Source organism: Tauraco erythrolophus, chromosome 7 (genome assembly GCF_009769465.1).
Source record: "Tauraco erythrolophus isolate bTauEry1 chromosome 7, bTauEry1.pri, whole genome shotgun sequence".
Taxonomy (NCBI): domain Eukaryota; kingdom Metazoa; phylum Chordata; class Aves; order Musophagiformes; family Musophagidae; genus Tauraco; species Tauraco erythrolophus.
The window spans coordinates 48,338,560-48,355,550 of NC_141471.1; the positions used below are offsets into that span (position 1 = coordinate 48,338,560).

At 38.9% G+C, this 16,991-nt stretch overlaps 1 protein-coding gene across 1 annotated transcript in view; it reads right to left on the minus strand.

The window, feature by feature from the left end:
• CPNE4 (copine 4) overlaps positions 1 to 15,087 on the minus strand; it is a 201,067-nt gene extending 185,980 nt beyond the window's left edge. The window contains exon 1 of the mRNA XM_086615143.1: positions 14,908 to 15,087. Within this exon, the coding sequence (XP_086471269.1) occupies positions 14,908 to 15,087 (180 nt within the window). The remainder of the gene's footprint in view (positions 1 to 14,907) is intronic.
• Between the last annotated feature and the right edge of the window lie 1,904 nt (positions 15,088 to 16,991).

Genomic DNA, 16,991 nt, shown 5'->3' on the forward strand with positions numbered 1-16,991 from the left:
AAGAGGCAGGCAGATGGTCAGTAAATTATGTATTCTCACTGCAAAGATTCCCAGGAGTAGCCAAATTATACGACAGTTCGCAAGAGGCATCAAGATAGAAATGTGTGCTCTTTAAATAGAACGACCTCCAACTCCAGCTGAAATCTGCAGAAAAAGTAGACTAATACAATGAAGAGGAGGAAAAAAATAATTAGCCCACATCAGCTGTGCTCCAGTTAAATGGATATGAGCACGTGGTTGCTTTGTAAGAGGATATACCCATGGAAGGAGGCATACTATGACAACGTAAACTGTGAACTCTATCATTGTGCCAGAATCTTATTTTAAAATATTCCCAACTGGTACAATTAAAATGTATTCAAAAATACAGACATCCTTGGTTTCAAAGTTTATTAAAGATGCATGTATTCCTTGAGGTTCTTAGTATTATCCTTCCAAAAATAACACAAACTGCTGACGCCCAGCTTAGCAGAGAATACCTACAGCTCTTCTGCATTATAAAGAAAAACTTCAGGATTTTGAATGGTTCCTTAAAGTGCAATAATGATTCCTTTCATTATTTACCTCCAAACTATGTGAATTAGAAAAGTTTCCATCATAAAAGAAAAGTTCAGGGATAAAAATATTCTCTAGTTGAAAGAGCTACACTGAGTGTGTTGTTTCCCATTAAAACCGCAACTTGCAACCACCTTCTCTCCCACAGAAAGCAGGAGAACCTGAAGGTCAGGACATGGCTACTTCAAATCACGACAACATTAGATCACTCCCGAAAAGCAAAGTCTACAGAATAAATCTAAAAAACAAGCATGCAAGCCCTCCAAGCACTTTATTTTTGTTGTCAAAACTGCAATTTGATATTGAGCAGGAAAACCAAAACCAATCAAAATCTGGGCCAAAATCTCTGGAATGTCAAAAACAGCATCACATATAAGTTGAACTGAAAAATAACACTTCTGTGAGGAATTGGAGTTACATGTAGAACTTTAATTTTTTTTAAGTATGAGTCTCATTCTCTACTATAGGGTTAGTTATGATCCACAATTTCCAATATTACTAGAGAGACTCACCACATTTCCAGTGAAAAATGTAAGTTATACATACAATGATTGAATTATCGAATGGTAACTGACAATAGAAAGGCAATAACTTCAAATAGAGAAACTAAGGCACAGGAATTTATATTGTATATTCCTGTGCAGAACAGGAAAGACACACCCATGGCAGCTGGCATGCCCAACATAAGTTGGAGAAGTGCAAATACGGTTTTAAAGCAGCAAATGTCACTGTCAGTAAAACAGTTCCTGCAGCCAGCCAGAGGAATAAGGCTGCTGAAATTAGTCCAGTTCGTGTGGCACAGCATAAGCTTTTAAGTTTACACAAATAACAAGGCTACAGCAGACTAATCAGCCCTCAAACAGCATTTAAAGTTAAATACAACAAGTGCAGTGATCATCATCATGTTTCTCTGAAGAAGCGTACAGAAGTGATGTAGTGCGCTTGGTTATACATCAGCAACTGGTTCAACACCAAGGGCACGCGTCAGCTGGCTGAGGCAATAGTAAGGCAATGAGTTTTTCCAAATGTTTGAAAAACAAAAGCCTCGAAGTTCTTATTTTTCCCTTTGATTAAGTATATCACAACAAATTCGAATTACCACAATGGATAGTTTTCTGCTTCAAAAACACCACACATCTGCTTCAAAAACACCCACATTGGGTTGGTGATGTGGAATAAAACCAGAGCATCTCACAAAATGATGAGATTTATCTCAGATAGTTGCAGTTAATATTTTATGATGAATTTCAACATAAGTTATAAAGAAACTGGCTGAACAATATACTGTGTATCTTTGAACTTAGAAATTATTGATACGGAGCTACAGCAGCAATTCCAGTTCCAATGACTTATATGCTTTTCTAGAGGAGACTTTAAACCAAGATTTGGCTTATGACATACTTTAATTTGTCATCTTTAAATGTAATATTTTGAACAAAAAGCAGACAAATTCAGAAAGCGAGACCACCAAAGTAACCTACCCCCAAATAGTACAGACTTTGTATAGTCTGGGCATAGTGCCCTGAACTTTTCTTAGCAAGTAAGCATCTTTGTAGAGCCAGGATTGGTAAAAACTGTTTGCTGTGCTGTCAGCAGCACTGGCATGATGGTGGTTGCAGCCATTCCAAGCCCTCGGCCAGGAATAAGGGATTTTTCCAGCCCTGCTGCTTTACTCCTGGGGCAATCTCTTACTAGTTTACACACGCCACCATATGAGATCTTCTTTTGGAGAACACAAAGGGCAGCAAAAGAAACAAAAGCAGAAATCACGATTCCGATGTTTTCCTTAGACACAGTCTTAGCTTCCAAAGAGAAAACGTGAAACACCTAAAGCAAAGCTGCAACAAAAGCATAACACCACCATTTCAGTCAGTGAGGTGGTCTGCAAGCTGTGAACTGATGGGCAAAAAGCCCCTTTGTTTGACAAGTAAGATTCAAGACAGTAATCAGGATGGGAGGGCGTGATTTATATAGAAATACAGCATGGCTCTGTATTCTGCTTTGTGTATGCTCTGAGCACCCACCAACAACACATACAAGATTAATACCACAAACTTTATAAGAAACCTCCCTGCAGAGCTATGCAGGTAATTGATGCAACATGGCTCTGCGTGGATTGCATGAGTTTTACATGCAAAAATGTAAAGTTTTCAAGAGGAGAAGGAAAAAAACAAGTCAATCCATTTCATCTTTTAAAAATGGAAAAAAAAAAAAAAAAATCAGGCAAAGACTGAAAATATCTGTTAACAGATAAGGTCAGCACATCTCTATGGAAATGTAGAGTTTGGACACTTCGGTTCTCAGTTAGATTTCTTGGAACCTATCTTCTGGCCTGATCACAACATAACTAATGCAAAATATTTTTAAGCTACTACCAAACATGAGGGAAGATGAAAAACAACAGTTCCAGTGAAATTGCTTTTACTTTCCTTTGCATAAACTTAAACTCCGTCAATTCATATCAACAGCATGTTATCTTGTTATGCACTGGTTTTAAACCAAACTAGCTTAATGAATTTGGTATCCATGGTCAATCAACAGTGGAATAGAAGAATTTTCAAAGAACGTTCTCAGTAATTCAGACCGTTTTTCTAAATCAGTTATTCTCAGAGTTTCATAACTGCTCTTTCCCTTCAGGAAACAATTCATATTAGGCCCTATCTGCTCCCCTCAGTAAAGGCACAAGAAGTTCAAGCTGCTGACATTCTCTCAGACCCATTCTGATGTTATAGGTCAAGAATTAGTGTACCAAATCAATCAAGTGAATTATCTACTTACAAACCAGCTCCAAAGATTCCTGTTTAGTGTAGGTTTATCACAATCTGTCAGACTACTGAACTCAAGTCAGGCTTAAAATCTGTCCTGGAGATGTGTGAAGTTTGTGCATCTGTAATAAATAGTTCATGAGAGGCAGGCGTATCACTGAGCTAATCTGAAACGTGCATCTGCCTGCCCGTGATAAAAGCAGCCTTAGACTCCTCATCGAAGTTTAAAATATTACACACATATCTGATGGATAGATAATTACACTTCAGGGAAAGAGGGCAAAAGAATAGAAAATGTATTTGTTTTAAAGTTAGGCTGCTGGTGGCAGTATGGCAATACCTCCCATGTAGAACTGTTAACATTTTTCCTTTTGGTTGATGCCAAAGAATAGTCAACACAGTCAAGATATGCGTGATGCTAAACGTAGGGATAATGCAACCCCTCACTTCACAGACTGAGGCTGGATTTCTGCAAAGTTCTCCCAAAGGCTGTTCAGTCACATGAGCTACTGGTATTCTGTGCTACCTCTTAATCAGGAATCAAAACTTCCCCCCCCCCCCAAAGTAGCAGTAGCATTTCTCTAATTATTTCTCATATTTTTATCAGCTCTTTGGTTTCCTCTACTTGCTGAATGCCTCTGAAAAACTCTTTTGAGGATCTATATCTGCAAAAACCTAGTCAGTATTGCACGAGAAAATATATCCCAGCTTTTATTTTACAATCTCTGTTTGAATTCCTGAGTGAAAGGGAGACAAAGAGAGAAGGCAAGCTCTTTCTAAAGCTCATCCTTCATGGCTGTCAATTCTTTTATCTTGACCTGCAAGGGAGCCACAACTGAAGGTTTCCCACCACCTGTACATTCTCAGTCCACGTTACCTTTTCTCGGTCTTGTCCCCACAGGGACACATGAAAACAATGATATCTCTCCCCTTTAAGCACCTCTACCTCTACGATACCTCTACGAGGCCATCGTTCTGCTTAAAGGCTATCCTTACACACCGTGTACAGAAAAGCTCAAGTGTCCTTTTTTGTGCAGTCCGGGATTACTTCTACAGATTTTGGAGAAAGGCTGGTTTCTTTCTGCATTAGAAGAAAATAATCACTTTCAGCTAGCCATAGAAAGGAAGGTATTTGCTGGCCCTCAGATCTATTCCTGACCCTCTGGATAATATGAAGAGTACTACTAATAAATAGCATACACCAATATTCAGTCTTACAGGTGACAGACAACTTCATATCTCTTTTATAAATATATAAACTGTGACAGATTACTAAACCAGTTATCCAGTGTTAACAAAGCAGTGGGAGCACTGTAAAGCCTTCCATTTCCTGATATCTTCCTTACATAATTTTGAATAGTCTCTTTTTTTATTTTTTTTTTTTACCCTATTCATACAACAAAACTAGAAGGCTTGATCTGTTTTAGAAAGTAAATATAAGAAAACTGGTTTTATTAATATGACTGAGAACACTGTCGAAGAGTCACAGCTTTCATGGCAAGCTATCCTGAGAAAAAATTTGCAAAAAGTTAGAGGTATGAATTGAGAACCATCAAATAGCATGGCTACAGGCAGTATTTGCAAGCAATTTTAGGATCATTAGAAACACCGATGAAAGTGCAATAATAACAAAGAAATATTCACAACTGGGGGGGAAGAAGTAATTCAAGTGCCCTGTTTCTAAGGAAAAAAAAAGCTTTATTAATAAAAGTCATATATTTTGTCAGCCATAGTATTTTGACCAAATTTCATAAATACAAGAATAAATGAGAACTCTTCCCAGTTGTTTCTTGATATTTCATGTCTGCAATCGAATTACTCAACAGTTAAGATGACAGCAACATTTTTAGGCAGCTTAAAACCATTCAAGACATTTCTACCAGCAATAAGACACAAATGTTTGTGAAGGCACAGAGAAATCTGACAACTGAGCACCCAGCCCAGTTCCCTCCTCTACAGGTACAAATGGGAAGATACGTGAATAGTGCTGCTTGCAAAAACAGTGATGTGCACTAATTGAAGATAGCAGCTGGAGTATGGTTATACAGAAATTGTTCACAAGAAACAGAGCTCTTCAATCATTTCCACAATCTCTGAATAACTGGAAACTGAAACAGGATGTAAACAAGCACAGGTCATTTGGATTTTCATCTAAGCTAGTACAGTATTAAACTGATTTATAAGCAGGTAACTATTTCCTAACATGGAAAACTGACTATGTGATCCCACAAGTCTTTTAATTCTTTCATTTCCATAGCTGTCCCAGAGGTAGGTTTACTAGGCAGAAGGCTTCTGGAAATTGGTCCCAATGGTGGATCTTTCCAGTGGAGGATGCTCCAGGCCACAGGATCAGGGAGAGACCATGGAGCTTTTACCACCTCTCTATATAAGTGCTCCCTCCTGAATTCCCAAGAGTATACTTAGTTTTATTAATTTATGTAAACTATGAGAAAAATCTCTTCGTTCTGCCATGACTTGAAGACAGGGGACCTGAAGAGATTTAGTTGGACAGATGAAGCCAGAAGCCAGCCTCCTGCAGCTGCTGTGGCAGAGAATCCCACGGCTCTGGTAGAGAAGCAGCAGCCAGCCCAAACACGACCACTCTCAGTAAGAAAACAGACTTCTATGACAAGTTTTCTTTCTCTCCTTTGCACATCCATTACATTTCACAAACAGCACTACAGAGGCAGAAACTGCTGTTTGAGGTAGTGGAACATTATGACAGTTCATGTGTATTGACTCAAAGCGACAGCATTTAACTTCAGTTGAGACAATCTGATTCGAATGAGTTCAAGTTTAAAGACTAGTTGATTTAAAAAGACGGGGAAAAAGCACTGTGGCTATGTTTAAATGCTGAGACAAGGAGAAGGCTCAAGAGAAAGCAGCAATGATGGATGAGATAAACGCAAAAAAGTTATTATAAAAAGGATTTAAAATAAATAGTCACTTATTACTACCTGGGGTGTAAAGAGAAAAATCTCATCAAAACCTAATGACGTTCATGTTTGTGAACTAGGCACAGGAGGCGAAAATTCCCAGTACCAGCTTCTAATCAAATATTTGCCAACACAAAAGATTTACAGCCTTTAGTTTTCAGATTTCTGACTTTGCATAAGTAGTTCGAAAAGACCTGGGAGAAGCAGAGGGTTTTTCTTTTTAAGAAGAAGGGTAATATAAAACGCAATTCCAGGTTTTGAGTTTATGCATATATGTTTGCAAAAATGTATTCAGTGCAGTAGGAGTTGAACTGACTGTTATGAAAGATGTTCTGTAGGACATGGAGGAAAACTTCACAGTAGATTCCCTCCTGCTTTGATTATAATGAAATGGTCTTTCAAAAAGCATGTACTTTTTAAATAGACATTTAAGGCTAAGAATTTATGACAAAAGATACCAAGTCTGTTTTTCTCAGAAGACAGGTGGTTATTCGCTGTCAGCATCAGGGCTTTCCTCTGTTTAAATCGTTGTAGAGAGAATGTGGAGAACTTTTCTTTTTCCTGAAAGTTTATGTCAGGAGCTCCTCAACAGGCAAACCTTTGGAGCAGAGACATTCTTCCAAAATATTAAGGCTTGAAAAGTAAAATATCCAATTAGATGAATTCAGGCTGAGAATGGACCAAGCTAAAATATTCAATTAGCCTGCAGCCTGACCCTGCAGACTTCCAGCCGTGATCGAAAAAGATGAGCTGTCTTTGTCATTCTCACCATACAGAAAAACTTCAGGGAAATTCACTAGCAGCAGAAGCTAAAAATCAAATGCTGGCAGCAACAGAGGTTACCAAACGGTCTTGAGAAAAGAAGCATTCATTAGCATCAACATACACTTAATGAAAAAGGAGAAAGAAAAATACAGTATTGAATTATGACGATACAATAGGCTATAAAGCCATATACACAGGCACATTGCTGTGGTGCAAATAAGATCACAGCTTTCTGTTTGACGAGTTAGAACAAGAGGGCTCTAAGGGCACCTGAAAAATTCCTAAGCATCATCTTCTAGGAATATTCCTTGGGAAATGAATGCAGTAGGACTGCTCCCATTTCTTCTCAGGTCCAAAGGTCAGCAATCAGCACTTTTGCTAATATATCACCAGCAAGACATGCAGGGCACAGATCTGTTCACAAGCCCAAGCAGTCTAAAGACGTGAGAGATCTGGGTAGTAGGGACCAAGCAGCTAGACTGCCAACTCCGAGCAAGGAATGGTAGGACCTTGGCCTCATGGTGGCTTAATTAAAAAGAATCTCATTGCCTATCTTTTCTGATGAAGGTCTTGATCATTTCAATTAAAGACTCATTTCTTCCCTGTTGGCTTTCATGAGCCAAGATTCGCAGGAATCCAAAGGTATCTTCAATAAATCTAGTATTTCATCAAAGACTTTGTCCTAAGCTTTGGCCAGAGAAAAATCAGGTAGCATTTCCAATTATCAGCCCCATTCTACATCCAGAAGAGAAGAAATCTCAAATCTGCAAATGAATCAGAAGTTTCTTCACAATGAGAGGAGCTCATTTCATAATAGCTGTTCAGTGAAAGCATCTCCCTGCCACCAAATTGTGCATAATCTGATACAAAACATCTCATCAGAACTTTGTAACTCCCTTTCTTTGTCAGAGAAAAAAAAAATCTTTGTAAGACAGTATGTTCATCTTACTGCTACCTCATTAGTTAAAATTAATTTTGTGCAGGATGCCTGTTCACCAAGTTGAAATCTTACAGTGAAATCAGAAAAAGAACATGTAGAATCTGCTCTAACATTGACAAGTATTTCAAAAAAATAATAAAAAAAAGCCTACAAACATCCAACAAACCAGCCCATTGCGAAGCCTTGAAGCTCTTTAAAGCAAAGAATAAATCCCAAATCACTGCTTGAAAACTTCTATGGGAATACAGCAATAGCTTTTGGTGGTGTATCCCTAAAATGTTCTGAAATAAACAGGGTTCAAATAACCATCCAAACTAACCTATGTTCCTTGATGGGATAGATATGCTTAATCTTCAAAATATAGGACCTAACAGTTGCCGCCTTATACAGTCATAGACAAATCATAAGACTAAAATTCCTAAAGGCATTGAGAAAATCAATAGTGTCTCCTCCAATGCAGGAACAAGGGATTTAAAACAAATTGGCAAGTGGCAAGTTCAAAAAATAGAAGTAATATTACTTTATTCAACAGCTACTTAAGATGCAGAATTCTGTCCCAGGATATCATGAAAATTGGGGTTTTTTTTTAAATACAGAAACTTTTCAAATTATTTGAACAAAGTTATGGAAGATAAATCTACCAACACTTTTTAATTATAAAGACATAAACTGTTGTTTAAGATCTCCCTGAGCTGCAGATCACTGAGGGCTGTCAAAGCAAGCTGGAAAGACACTTTTATATTTCTCTGATCTCACACTTCTTCACTGTCGCCAACTAGCAGACGCAAGATGAGGTTAGACTGCCCTTGAGCCTGATTCGGTATGGCTGCTGGTGGTGGTAGTTCTTGTTTCTGATCATTAAACTTTCAGTGCCATCCAAATGCTTCCTCTATTACTCTGTTCATTTACATGAACTGAAAAAGATGTATTTATTTGTGTTTCCTTATATATGCTTTTTTTTTTTTCTCTTCACAGGGCTTTTGTAGTTATTTTGAAACAGTTTGGTAGAGTCATGGAACAGAGTCAATCCACAGACTCCCCTATTTCATGGCTTGTTGGCTTCTGCGGTGGGCTGTAACAGCCACAGATGGATAACATGAGAGAAGCTTTTGGGTATCTATGGAAACAAGTAGATAAAGTCTGCCTCAAGGTCTTCTCTTCAGATCCTTTCTCCATGCTAGGAAGGGGCAGGGAATCTTCCCTACTCTCCAACATGCAGAGGAGCAAGATGAGGCAGCAAGTGCTGGGAATCGAAATGGGGAGCTGAGGCAGGAGAGGAGGCAGAGAAGGAAGAAGGAGAAGGATGCTGGAATTAATTCAGAAATAAAGCAAAAGAGAGAGCAAGAGTAAGGGGAAAAGCAAATAGAGACAAAAAGCGAGACCGTGTCCTTCCTGTAGCTTGATTCCCAGGCAGGCGGTTTAGTAGGCTACACCAGTATTCTACACATTAACTAGCTCAACGCATTTCCAAGCTAACTGGTCTCTACTGTCTGTTTTCATGAAGGTCTGTGTGGATGCGCAGGGTTAGTGCTCAAAGCAAAAGCAAAAAAAAAAGAAAACTCAGTTTTGGTTTTTTAATCACACCAAGCTGATCCTTGAAATCAAATGTCACACTAAGTAAGAAGCGAATGCCTTTTATTTTAAAAACACCAAAATGAAAAGTTGTGGGTTTGCCCAACAGACTTTTATCAAGACTCACTGAGTTTCACCAAATTTGCGATCTCAGTCAACATTTTAATGACAAAACCTATTTCAGCAAACAAAGCTATTCAACCAAAAAATTCACCTAGTTCCATCAACATGAATTTTAGCAACTGCATGTTGTCTTTGGGTGCTGCTTTATTTGCTCTGCAGTTAGTTTAAGTTTAATAAAAGCTTAGAGGAAAAAGCAAAAAGTCTGTCTGGCTGTTCAAAACCACAAGGTGGAAGATATTCTCTGTCCTGCTGCAGAAAGCTGTGAGTACAGCTAAAGGAAATCCTCTCTGATTTCCAAACATGGCTACTATCTTTTTAAGCTCCTCTTCTCTTTTCATAGTTATAGACATCACGTTCTATTTGGCTACTTCAGGCTATTTTACACCTCCTGATCTCATGTAAATCTTGTATGACCAGACACAGCTCAGCAACTTACCCGACTTTCAAAATAACATGTGTACTTGCCATATGCAGACAACAACCTTTGAACAGGCCCAAGCTGCTTTCTTAGGAATAAGAAGTTAATGGGAATTTCAGCGCTAGCAAATCTCGGCTGAAGACTGCAGTGCTATATGCAATTAACATTTATTACACAAGGACATTCACACTGCAGGTGGGCAAAATAATCATTGGAGTAAAGGAATTTATCATCAGGTACCTTTGCCTGCTTCTACTATGCCATTCGACCACTCACCATCTGAAGCTTAGTTCAGTAATTGAACTCCTTGAATACATTCAAATCAATATGGAAAAAACAGCCATCAAATTATCTTAAACAAACAATTAAAACAATCCAAAACATTTGGCCCCCCTGCAAGTGTACCCGCCTAAAACTAAGGCCAGAAAGGCTAAAATTAAGTCCTGGGTCAGCAAATTGTCTTTTAGTACATATGGATAGCGTAATCTTAAATTCTGCTATACCACACACTGTCATCTCAGGCTGAAAACGCAAACTTCATGTGAGGGAAAGAGTAAACTGCCAATTTTCCTGGGAGACACAAGATATTTTAATTCTAGATTGATGCAGATCGTGCCTTTCAGACAGCATCAACATATACACACAGAGAAAAGGCGTAGGAGGCTTGTGTGCATATGTGCGTGCAGGTTTGTTTATAGGGAAACATATACCCAGACAGGAAGAGAAAAAACAGCAAGCGTAGTTGGGCCAGACCTGAGACTTAATTGAGTACTTCTCCATGTCCTGCCGGTGCTCCTAAGGGTTTCACATCTGAGGAGTAACGTGGCTATCCTCAAATGACCCAGGGAGCTACAGGGCAGTCAATCTCACCTCAATTGCTGGAAACGTGATGGAGCAGTTAATCCTGGAAACCACTTCCAGGGACATTAAGGATGAGAAAATTATCAGGAGTAGTTAACATGGTTTCACCAAGGGGAAGTCATGCTTGGCCAACTTGACAAACTTCTATGATGAAGTGACTGGCTTGGTAGATGAGGGGAGAGCAGCGGACACTGTCTACCCAAATTTCAGTAAGGCCTTTGTCACTGTCTTCCATAAGATCCTCATAGAGAAGCCTGCTGATGCATGGAATGGATGAGCAGAGAGAGAAAGAGATTGAAAACTGGCTGAATGGTCAGGCCCAGAGGCTGGTCATCAGCAATGCAAAATCTAGTTGGAGGTCAGTGATTAGCCATGTACCCCAGGGATGAATACTGGGTCCAGACCTGCTTAACATCTTCATTAATGATCTGGATGATGAAGCAGAGCGTACCCTCAGCAACTTTGTAGACAACACAAAACTGGGAGGAGTGGCTGATACTCTAGAGGGTTATGTTGCCATCCAGAGACCTTGGACAGGCTGGAGGAACAAGCCAACAGGAACCTCATCAAGTTCAACAAGAAGTGCAAATTCCTGCCCTTGCAGAGGAATAACCCCATGCACCAGTACATGCTGAGAGGCATGACCAGCTGGAAAGTAGCTTTGCAGAAAAGAAATTAAGGGTCCTGGTGGACACTGAACTGAACATGAGCCAGCAACGTGCCCTTGTTGCAAAGAAGGCACATGGTATCCTTGGCTGCATTAGACAACGTATTGCCAACAGTTAGAAGGAAATGATCTTTCCTCTCTACTCAGGACGGGTGAGGCCACACATGAAGTGATGGGTCCCGTTCTAGTCTCCTCAGTAAAAGAGCAATATGGACATAACGGAGAGAATCCAGCAAAGGGCCACAAGGATGATGAAGGGTGTGGAGCACTTCAACACAGGAGGAAAGGCTAAGAGAGTTGGGACTGTTCAGCCTGGAGAAGAAAAGGTTCCAGGGAGATCTTATCAATGTATATAAATATCTGAAGGGAGAGTGCGAAGAAGACAGAGCCAGGCTTCTTTTCAGTGATGGCCAGTGCCAGGACCAGAGGCAATGGACACCAGCTGAAACACAGGAGGTTCCCTCTGAACATTAGGAAACACTTTTTCACTGTGAGGGTGATCAAGGACTGGTTGAGGTTGCCCAGAGAGGTTGCGGAGTCTCCCTCCTTAGATATATTCAAAAAACATCTCACATGGTCCTGGGCAACTGGCTCTAGGCATCCCTCCTTGAGTAGTTGGGTCAGACTAGATCACCTCAAGAGGTACCTTCCAACTTCAGCCATTTTGTGATTCTGTGACTGTTCTTTTTATTATTTTTTTTAAAGAACAAAAAAAAAGAAAAACTATCACATTAAAAAAATAAAATAAAAAATACATATGTATGCCATTTCCAGTCTCCAGAAACAGCACCTACCCACTCTACAACAGCATGGATATTTTCATTCTATGTTTATATATGCGGGTGGCATAATTTACACAAACACACATATATGCACACACAGTATTGCAGAACTGAAAAACAAAAAAATAAAAAACCTTTTTCTCCTCAGTTACAAGCTGACATGTTTTATCAAAATTTTCCCAGAGGCAAATATGCACAGATTCCTCACTTTCAGGGATTGTCTGCATCTGTAGAGTGAATCCATCACATCCTAGCATCTCTAATTGCATGCACAATGGAATCCCATCAGCCTAAGCCCACCAGCTCCAGCTGCATCTGGCCCAGAAGGGGCTGTGCAGCCAGCCTTCAGTACCTTCCATACATTTCAACAGCACCTATTTGCAAGAGCACCATCATATACAGACCGCAACCCGTATTTCAGACACCTTCAAACCAGCTGCTCCCTGTTGATAAATCCTCCACACAACCAGAATATGTGATCACTATGCATGTTTCAGTAATACAGAATTTTGCTACAGTCTGTTTGGAGACATCCAATCTACAAGGAGTTTAAGGTATCTGGAAATTCCAGACAAGTTTGTGAAGTCACTAAATCCATAGATGCAAAACTCTAAGTTTCACTTCTCTTTGGGTTTTCATTTAGTGATTTCTATGTTGAATACGCTCACTTCACGGGGAATTAGATCTTTTTAAAAAATTATAAGTTTGTCTGCTGTCTCAGGTCTAACTGGATCATTGATTGTCATCAGCTGAAGATTCTTCCAGCCAAATTATGTCTTCAGCTATACCTGAGTGACTCTGCTCAATTTAAGTCAGCAGTTGGAACTTAATTAAAAATTCTGTTGAGAATGTGTGGGCCAGAATAGGAAAAGGCTCATCATGTCAGAGCTCTATTAGCTCTGCAGCACTGAAAGGAATATGAGCTAATAAAACTTTTTTGTTCATACTAAAATGAACACCCTGGACTTTCATGAGACAGTAGGAGCAACCGACGTAAAGTGACAATCATATCAGTGATTAGATCTGTTCTGCAAGAATTACTTTATTCAGACAATCACTCTCCAAATTAAAAAACACATTAAATAAAGGGAATCTCGGTTACAACATACGAATATATATTTTAAAGCTACTTATCCTGCTCATAACTAGCCACAGACAAACCTTGTGAAATGTACTCAAAGTTATCCAGAGAACTGAGATGGCCCAAAGGATCTCAGTTTGTCCTTTCCAGACAGGGACATTTCACTTATTTTGACCTTTAATCCATTGCTTGGTTAATTTCTAGTATTTGAGTGATTACATACAGTGCAGCTAAACATTCCTTTCCACATGGTTACCTAGAATTACATTTTTTTAGGCTATTGTATCATCTTAAATTTCAATTACATGAAGACACTGATTTTTTAACACTAGGATGATTGTGAGATTTTTATTTCTCCTTATAGACACATTTTCTACCAGATACCAGCAATCTGAGAAATGAGGAAGACTACCACCAAAAAGCCTTAATTTTGCTATGCAGGTGCTGACCCTGCACTGGAAAAATTTCAGAGGTCCGTAGGTCAAAAATCACACAATTGGAATTACCGGAACAAAACCTCCAAATCTGACAGACTTGGCTGAAAATGCTAAATTAAAAACCCATCAATTTAGGATTTTGCCTTCTGCATATGCTCGTAGCTATTATTATGTTTTGATAGATAACTGTCATAGTTTAGGCAATCTTATTCTGAATACTGAAACTGCTGAAAAGAGAACACTCACTCAAAACAAAAACTGCATTTAATACACTAATTTTTTCATGCATCCTTTCAATTAAAACTCACACCTTGTAGCTTGATTAATCACGCTCAAGTGTTAACTTTTAAGTAAAATAACTACCAAGATTTCACTTAAAATATTACATTCCATCCTAATGTTCTTTATTTACAATTTGCATGTCTCTAAGACATCCTGTTTCCATTTATCAATCAAATGGTTTCTAAGACTAGGCAAAAAAACACCAAGTGGGATTTTAACCATACATGCAATCTCCAATTCAAGGCAAATTGATAAGGCAAATGCATTAGAGTTACCAACTTCAACTGTGATTCCAACTGTAATGCTCAATATTTGCAAATCAAACTACTCTGTCACCAAATTCCTTGCCAACTAGTAATAAATACTCCTCTCTCCCACAGCATTATTCTTCTTTAGATTGAAAAGCATGATGGTCACTATAATTATCTCTGCTATTATATGGCTTTTATGAAACAAGAGGGCCTAAAGGGAAAAGTTTTATTATGCTTCATTCTTTAATCATCTTAGTTTTAATCTAGACTCCAAAGAGAAGTTCAAAGTATCATTAAAGGTCTGATTCAAAGCGTGTTAGAGTTAATGGAAAGTCTCCCTGTGCTCTATAAGATTATGCCACAGGCTTCAAATTGCTTCTTCTCTTTATTCTTGTTATTTGAGTTTTTCCTCAGTTTGTCTATGCCATCCTAAAGCATGAGAAGAATAATTTTCATTTTATTAAACACTCACCTCAAACCACTGGCCATGTGACTGCATTTTAAGGATGACACAAGGATCTGGTTTTGAGAGGGCATCCCTGTCTGATATGCCTTTGCACGCAACTCGCAGCTCCACTTTAGTCAGGCATGGGCTGTTAAAAATTCCCAGGGTATTGGCTGCTGATTCGTAGATGTTGCTCATTTTCTTCATTCCTTTTTCTGAAAGAGATAAAAGGTCCATTAAGAACAGTGCACACACAGTGCAGTCCTCCTTTCCATGCAGAAGCCAATGCGATGTTCTTCTAGGCAATGGGACCTCATAGCTGTGAACGAGATCCTGAGCAAGAAGGGAAAAAATAAACTCAAAGGAATACCTATGGAAGAAAAAAATACATCATCTTGTATGCATTCTGAAGTCAACTTCAGAATAAAACTTTCCACCATGCCTCTGAACACTGGAGTTGAACTGTGACCTCAACTTCCAGCTCTGTTCCTGCTTATAGAGACACATTTCCCCAAGCCAAAGGACACAGAGGATGCTAATTCTGAATTTCTCCTGATAACACCTTATTCCAGTGACAAGGCTAACTTAAATTTGTTCAGCACTCCTTCAATCTGCTTTTATTTCTCCATACTCCATTTAGAAAGAATTCACTTCATCTTACACAAACTTTTTGTGTTAACACCCTAGAAAATCCCTTTCATATCAACTTTAACTTCCAAAATACATTCCACTCTTTATTTCCACACTCGCTGTAGAAGATTACCTCCCCCTATTCCTAAGCAAGTAGTCAAGACTGATGTCCTAAGCAGAAGGGCAGGATATTTATGCTGGCAAATCTTGTTGTTATACAGTGTTTGCTCTTTTGGGTCAGGAATCACAGTTACATGAACACCGACAGCTGGAACAGTGGGAACCTCTGGCCCTTAGTTCATTATAAACCCCACCATCAATCTTGTAGCTCAAGCCTTTGCCTTCAACAGAAGCAACAAAAAAACCCACATTTTTAACACAGAGCTTAGCAAAAATCCCTGTACGATCGTTTTTGCATCAGTAAAGAATATGGGAACACTTTAATTTGCTCACTTGTTTTGAGTTTCACAGCCTTACCCCTAAAAATCTGTCTTCTAATACAGGATTAGTGCCTTCACCCCTCTTACCCCTACATAAGAGCTGCAAAAAAATAATTTGACACTATTAGAGGGTGGATTTATCTTACCAGATCATCCACAGAATTTTTGTGGTCTGTTTCAAACCTCTTCACTGTCTCTTCCACAACACTCTAGTCTCAGAGGTTAATGATTTTTGAGAACTGTTTCGATAAAAGTTAAATTTTGGCAATACAGAAAAAAAAGTGAAGTTTTCTTTCCCCAACTCTGCAAAGGTAAAAATAAAACTAAAACCCATTAAGCAACACCATCAGAATATCCATTTTTCCTATGAATTATAAAGGCAAAATTAGAAAGGTATTTCTAAATTTAGAGTAAGAAGAGTTGGCAATACAGTGTGGATCTCTAATACATACAGATAAACATCAGGATTGTGAGTCTGAACGTTGAGGCAGATGATTGCTTTCCTTGCACATGAAAAGCTTGTTAACCATTTACAATTCCTCAAATCTATTCAAATCAATACAAAAACTTACTATATGACCACTGATTGGCTGTGAAAACCCCAGCCTGCTGGGTTCAGTAAGTTTGTAAGTGAAGTGGGTGTGGATGGACTCTAACCATCTTCTCTAGCTCAGGCTCTACAGGCATATTTCCTCATGGTAAAACAGGCTTCTTGAAATGGGAACCACACTACATCTATAGTGCCTGACATCCTAAGATCAAAACACCCTCCTTCAGCCCTTCCCAGTTAGCTGTAAATGCTGACACCTAAACCATGCTCCCTTGGATTTACCACTAGGAAAGAAATATGACTGGGAAAAAAAGCAAAGCTAAACAAAAACCGAAAAAGGCTACATCATAAAGCCCAAAGCATATTCAACTTCTACACAGTTTATTCATATAGTTTAGCTTCTGACACATTTTTAGCTAAGACTCCTGACACTGAAAAGACCACCATCTCTCTAATCTCTAAGTCTTTTGCAGGGTAGGAAACAACATTTT